The sequence below is a fragment of the Lotus japonicus genome, chromosome 6, assembly GCF_012489685.1.
Source record: "Lotus japonicus ecotype B-129 chromosome 6, LjGifu_v1.2".
Lineage (NCBI taxonomy): Eukaryota > Viridiplantae > Streptophyta > Magnoliopsida > Fabales > Fabaceae > Lotus > Lotus japonicus.
This window is the reverse complement of record NC_080046.1, coordinates 49,970,457-49,977,246: the sequence shown is the minus strand read 5'-3', so window position 1 is coordinate 49,977,246 and position 6,790 is coordinate 49,970,457. Positions and strand designations below refer to the sequence as shown.

Below are 6,790 nucleotides of genomic sequence, written 5' to 3'. Positions count from 1 at the left end.
TTGAGAAAAAAGACTCAACATACTAAATTGCATGTGCAGATAAAAAAAATACTAAATTGCATGTATGATAGATTAGAAACTCTGAACACAACCTTGGTTCTTGAAATAAAATCTTTTGTAATATTTAAAAATAAAAACATGTGTGTGTACATAAATAATAGCCATTTTCAAGTTGAATTTTGAGTGACTGATTTGAGATTCAGAGAAATTAAGAGGGAGGGACAGAATGAGTAATGCTTAGTATGGGTCCCTGGTTGATGCATTTATGATGTTGCTCTCTGACTTCTCAACGGCTATTATCTAATCAAAGTATCAATTACCTTCTAGCAAGGACCATAACTATCTCTCTTTCTTCAAACAGCCACACATAACAGAAAGAGAGAAGGTCCACATTCCACAGGAATGGCCAACTTGCACACTGTTGTGTGTAATACACAACAATTGTATCAGTAACGTCACCATTAAGTGTGTGTTCGAATACAATTGAACGACTTTCATCTCAATTCATAAAAAGATTTTAGTTCCTTCATTTTTTTATCTCACAGTACATGCTAACGTTAGTTTACACCGATACCAATCTATATCCCAGCCTAAGACATTGACATCCCCAACCAGTTCTGTACTTAATTAATATCTTTCTTCAGAGAGAGATATATATGTTGTCTTACATATAATTTTCCTCCCTACCCAACTCTCCTTTCTCTCTCTCATAAAGACAACAACACATAGTAATTGAAGAAGAAGGAAAGAAAGAAGAGGAGTAGACATTATTAGAAAGTGTGCAATGTTGATGGCATTCCAAACCAAGGGTCTATTGTTGTTCCTGTGTGCATTAATCTTTTCATTTTCATGCATTCTTGCTTCTTCTGTGCCAAAGGAGCAAGAGCTAGATCGAATCTCGGCTCTCCCGGGGCAGCCGCCGGTGACATTTGCTCAGTTCTCAGGCTATGTCACTGTCAATGAAGAACATGGACGAGCACTCTTCTACTGGTTCACTGAGGCCACCACTTCCCCTCAGAATAAACCTCTTGTTCTCTGGCTCAATGGAGGTTAGTTGCTTTGATTCCTCACACCTTCCACCGTACATGACAGCTTCATTTCAATTTACTCTCTGAAGTTTCATTTATTTTAGTTAGTTTCCTCTCTCTCTCTCTCTTTGGATGATGGTAACTTTTTTTACACTATCTCACTAACTAATGTCATGTAATATCACATATTTGGCCATATCTCTCCTTTTCTTTCCATCAAACAACTGAACAAGTGGGGTGCAATGGAAACAAGTTTGAAGTACTATAGTCACATATGTTTGAAAACTCTTCTACTGTTATTTTAAAACCAGAATCAATTCCGGGCAGAAGCTTCCGTGAGTAGCTTATGTGTTCAGAATTGATTGTGATGAAAGAAAATCTGATCCAAACATGTCATGAAGGCATTTATGTATAGCTTCATTAGTGAATTGAGCATGTATGTGCAATCCATTATACAAATTAGCAGCTTTCGAGTGCTTTGAAAATTATGCTCTTCCTCACACACTTTCATTCATGTACACTAGAGTACGAAAAAAATTGTCACTTGAGCTGGAAGGTATTGCGGTATTGCTGTTCCCGCCACATAGAGAGGGAAAGGAAGGGAATTAAATACTAGCTTAGATTGATGGGAAAATAGAAGATACATACTCATGAATCATTATACTGGGTAAAAAAACAAATTAAAGCTCACTTGTTTTTGAAAATTGTTTGGTATTTGGGTGAAATTAGATTCTTTGCTAGGAAAAAAAAAGGATCTTGAATTCTCAACGTTGCTAAAAGCAAGACCAACAAAACTGCATAGTTAAACTAACATAAAAAGGATTTGCATGGGCAGGATATAGAAAAGTGTTTGGTGTGGGAAAGTATTTTTTTTATTTTCTAAAACATCCATCACAGGGTCATTATTGAAAAACTTCAATTTGATCATTATGACCTATGACTTTGTGCTAGAGAAATGATATTCACCACCACTTTTTTGCATATATATCATGACTTGGAAACACCACCACCATACATGCAAAAGTGAGGAATTACTTACTATAGATATGTAAATGTGAAATGAAAATGGTTACAAATATCATGCATGGTTAAGCAATTTTGAATGTTTTTTGCATTTGGCAAAACTAGAACTAGGGACATTAACTTTAAGATGTGGGATCAAATCCCACAGACAATTTGCAACAGCATGGGTATCCAGTTCCACATGTTGGACCAGCCCTATCTAAATTGGCCTGTTATCACCCCTGGCGCACTTGAGTTAATGAGCACTGTTGCCTGCTAAGATACGCTAGCTGAGTCAAAATCACTGATTCTGAGGAAGAATTGAGAAAAATACAAGTTGTTGCTGTTGTGAGTAGTTGGCAAACTAGTTCTCCATAAGTAGAGTGCAAACAAATTAATAATAACAAAAAATAAAAATAAAATAACAAATGAACAAAACAAAAATAGAGATACCCACCACATGGGTTTCTCTGTTTATCTATGTCTATTTTTAGCTTTATTCCTTCTATTCCCTCACTGTTTAGAAGAAGTAAGAAGTTAAGAACACCCCTTTGCCTTGAGAAGCTAAGCTAGCAAACAAAGGGAAAAGCTTTCTCACTTACTTTTTCTTGTTCTAGTTCTTTTTGTTCTCTCTTTGGTATTTGTGTGGGGAGGAAAGAAACAAAGCATAAAAGGGGCAATTAGAAAGTGAACAAACTTTTTCCACTCTGTCCCTCCATAAAGATGCTCATTCCCTTCACCCCATTAGTATTTTTTTTCTTCTTAATAAAGATATCTTCACAGCTAGCTAGCTGATCGTCGTAAAATTAATTCATTACTCCACAATTGGCGTTAGAGGCTGACTAATAAGTTTTTTCTATTCATAAAAGTCGAGAATCAAATTACCCAAGCGGTTCCACTTGGGTAAATGGCGAAGTGCTAAACCACTAAATACCACTCCATTACTTTCATTTTCTCTGTTTGTCTGTTTTGCTTCCCCACAAGCACGCGCATCTCAGATCCCAGAAAGAGGATAGTGATGGAATCGTCATGCTGGCTCTGTGGGGCTGTTTCATATTCATTCCGTGACCCTCAAAGTTTGAAGTCTCCATCACATTGCTATCTCTGTGTTAGCGCCATGAGATCAAACAGAACCAACCAAAAAGTTTGTGACGTGAGCTGAAACTTAAGAAAATCATGGTGAAAAGGTCTTCACAATCATCAAGAAATGGCACACTTGGTGCGCGAGGTGCAGGAAGGAGCCGGATTCACTCTTTAAATTTAATGTAGACAGTCATACCTTACATTATTTAATTAGCAAATGAGACTGAGTGATTCGGCAACTCCAAGGTGTGGCCGCGAAGACACATAGCAGCAACCTTACCGTTGTGTTGGGTTTGCTTCTCTTCACAATCATCAAGTTCAAAAATAATTGTGAATCACTATACATGTTAATTTTTGTTAATTAATGATATGTTAATGTCTTGTTGGCCTAATGAAAAGTACATGCACTAAATTTGTGAAAGAACTTGTCGTTATATTAACACAACATTTAAACCAATCATAATCAGAAGATAATGTGTATATTGTATTGTTGGTGTGGTGGTACAGGACCAGGTTGCTCATCGGTGGCATATGGGGCATCAGAAGAAATTGGTCCATTCCGTATAAACAAGACTGGCTCCTCTCTCTTCCTTAACAAATATGCATGGAATAAAGGTAAACTATGTAAAAGGGTGAAAAAGTTTGGATGACACCACAAATGCACGTGTATTCAGATAAATAGATGATAATAACACAAGAGGAGAAATTAGTGATTTCGATGATGTGATAGGAAAATAAGAGTATAATCACAGGAAAATAAAGTGGGTATTTAGAGTCCATTTGGATACCCGTTAGAAAGTATGAGAACCGAAAAATAACACATCCAATGACAGTTTTTGTTAGTAACATAACAACTTGTTACTTCAACAAAAAAATGTCTCGTGTTATTTTTCAATTTTCATACTTTATAATGGTACCTTCTAAAATCCATATCTAGCTAGAAAACCACATCGAATCAGAAGCTACAATGGGGAGCTTTTGAAATAACGTGCTGCTCTGGAGTGCACATCCAAACACACGGTAAGAAAGTGAGATATGAATGAATAAACTCATCAAAGTAACACTGAATTTTAATTTTCTGTTTTTTACCATAGCCTAACATAGTAACATGTAATCCTTTAGAAATATAGTGTCTGATTTTTTGTTTTTCTTAACTGACCCTCAGAAGCAAATATCCTGTTTCTTGAATCGCCTGCTGGTGTTGGTTTCTCATACACGAATACCAGTTCTGACCTCACAACTTCTGGGGACAAAAGGACAGGTAGAATTTGATGCAATGTTGAAAGTTTGTTGAATTGTCAGCACCAAGCCACCAACTCATAATTATCCTTGCTTTAACATTTGTGACTAATATGAATTTTTTCAATTTTGTAAAACAGCACAGGATGCTTTGATTTTTCTACTTAGATGGATGGCCAGATTTCCACAATATAAATACAGGGAGTTTTACATTGCTGGGGAGAGCTATGCAGGTACATTAACATTAGCAAAAACAACACCGCAACCTACAAATTCTAGGATTTGGGTTGTATACTGATAGAGGAATTCTAAATTCACACATTCAAGTAATCTTAGTTGTCCGATCAATGATTAGACGACTCACAAGTTTAATCAAGATCAGTCAACTCAAATAAACTCATAATATGAATCATCCGATTTTGATCGAATGACTCAAATTACTTGAATGCGTGAATTCAGGATTTCCCCGACCCTAGAGAATCCAAGTTGCAAATTCATATTATCCAATTTTCATCCTTCTCTAGAAGCTGACACCCCATTTTTTATCTTCTATTTAGGGCATTATGTCCCCCAGTTGGCTAAGAAAATCCATGATTACAATAAACAAAATCCTCATATCCTTAATCTTAAAGGTTTCATTGTAAGTCAATTCTTAATACTCCACTCTGTACTATACAATCCTTCACAACTATGAATTTTCTTGTCTTTAACATGCAATAACTTGAAAACTACTACAGGTGGGAAATGCTGTGACTGATGACTACTATGATGGAGTTGGAACTGTTACGTATTGGTGGAGCCATTCTATGATCTCTGATCACTCATACAACTCTATCCTTAAATACTGCAATTTCACAGAAAGAAAAACAACTAAAAAATGTGACGATGCTGTGGGTTATGCGATTAACCATGAAATGGGAAACATTGATCAGTACAGTATCTACACTCCTGCATGCCCAACACCACATGACAATAGCACTGCAAGGCACGTTAGGCCCAAGAGCTCAATTTTACATAGGATTTCTGGGTATGATCCATGTACTGAAAATTATGCAGAGAAATATTACAATCGCTATGATGTGCAGAAAGCAATGCATGCAAATGTCACAAACATTCCTTACAAATGGACTGCTTGCAGGTTTGCTTTATTAATTCTTACTATGTCATACTATTAACAAAAGTCAACTATGCTTTAATGTAACAAATTAAAATCAAGGATCAATTCATCTAGAATTTTAGTGTTCTTATATGGGAAAACATTTAACATGTTACTTTGTTGGTTGAACAGTGATGTGCTCAATAAACATTGGAAGGATTCTGAAGTTTCTATATTGCCCATATACAAAGAGTTAATTGCAGCTGGTTTGAGAATCTGGGTTTTCAGGTATACACCTACATACCTGTTATGGCAAAAATATTATTGGATAACGATTGTGACAATGTGACATTATCATCTCAGTATAATCAAAGATGTAATACATTTTCATTGCTTTTGTTATAATGCAGTGGAGACACAGATTCAGTGGTTCCAGTAACTGCCACAAGGTTTTCTCTCAACCATCTGAACCTCGCCATCAAAACTCGTTGGTATCCATGGTACTCAGGGGTACAGGTATGTATATTTTAGCAAAAAACCCAACTCAAGATTCCAAAGCCCTCTTGATATCATCACAGATTCTTCCTTTTTGGTTTATGTAGGTAGGAGGGTGGACAGAGGTATATAATGGACTAACATTTGCCACAGTGAGAGGAGCTGGGCATGAAGTACCATTGTTTCAGCCAAAGAGAGCTTACATACTCTTCAGGTCGTTTTTGGCAGGGAAAGAGCTGCCAAAATCTTGACATGTTAAGAACTCGATATTTCATCAGTTTATATCTTTTATGTAATTCAATTCAATTGGTGTTCAACTGTTCATAATTCCATGAAATGGGAGGCAGGGATAAAAACAGCAATTACTTATTCTGTGATTTGTAAGCAATATGTTGTATTGCTCAGTAGTGGATGAGCAAAAGAAACTAACAAAATTGTTAGTTTCTATTTTTATAATTTTTCTTTGTAAAATTTAGAAATTGTTCTTATCACCAGAATCTATCTAGGCACCATTAGCCCACCATAATTCCATTATACATGTTTTCCAAAGAACTCCAATGCCCATTTCTTGCAAATGAGTCTGTAAAGTAATACATCTATCTATAAAGCCTCTAGAAGATTTGAAGTCTCATTGATTTTGATTTTTTTTTCTATTTTTACAAATAACTATAAATATATCGTATTTCTATCACTTTGCTTCTAACTTTCAAATATTTCACTGAGAAGTTGTTTTTCTCTACTTTCTATACAAATCATCATTGAGAACAAAAAATGAAAATGATTTTATTTTCCTATGTACTACCAAAATGAAAAATAAAAAATATAGTTAAACTAATATTTCTCCAAT

The 6,790-nt window shown here is 35.5% G+C and overlaps 1 protein-coding gene across 1 annotated transcript; it reads left to right on the top strand.

Annotated features, from left to right (window-relative positions):
- The first annotated feature begins 406 nt into the window (after positions 1–406).
- LOC130722040 (serine carboxypeptidase 24) lies at positions 407–6,463 on the top strand. The gene is made up of 9 exons (XM_057572630.1): positions 407–1,049; positions 3,621–3,728; positions 4,279–4,374; positions 4,493–4,585; positions 4,910–4,992; positions 5,090–5,490; positions 5,641–5,736; positions 5,859–5,964; positions 6,051–6,463. Exons 1-9 carry the CDS (start codon positions 785–787, stop codon positions 6,192–6,194), a joined length of 1,392 nt encoding a protein of 463 aa, XP_057428613.1. The 5' UTR covers positions 407–784; the 3' UTR covers positions 6,195–6,463.
- The last annotated feature ends 327 nt before the right edge of the window (positions 6,464–6,790 follow it).

What these genes read in the sequence shown, in the direction of transcription:
- LOC130722040 (XM_057572630.1), top strand. Translation starts at nt 785, where the DNA reads ATGTTGATGGCATTCCAAACCAAGGGTCTATTGTTGTTCCTGTGTGCA. An exon ending in TTCTGGGGACAAAAGGACAG is followed by an intron (nt 4,375 to 4,492) that starts GTAGAATTTGAT and finishes TTTGTAAAACAG; the next exon opens with CACAGGATGCTTTGATTTTT. An exon ending in TTGAGAATCTGGGTTTTCAG is followed by an intron (nt 5,737 to 5,858) that starts GTATACACCTAC and finishes GTTATAATGCAG; the next exon opens with TGGAGACACAGATTCAGTGG.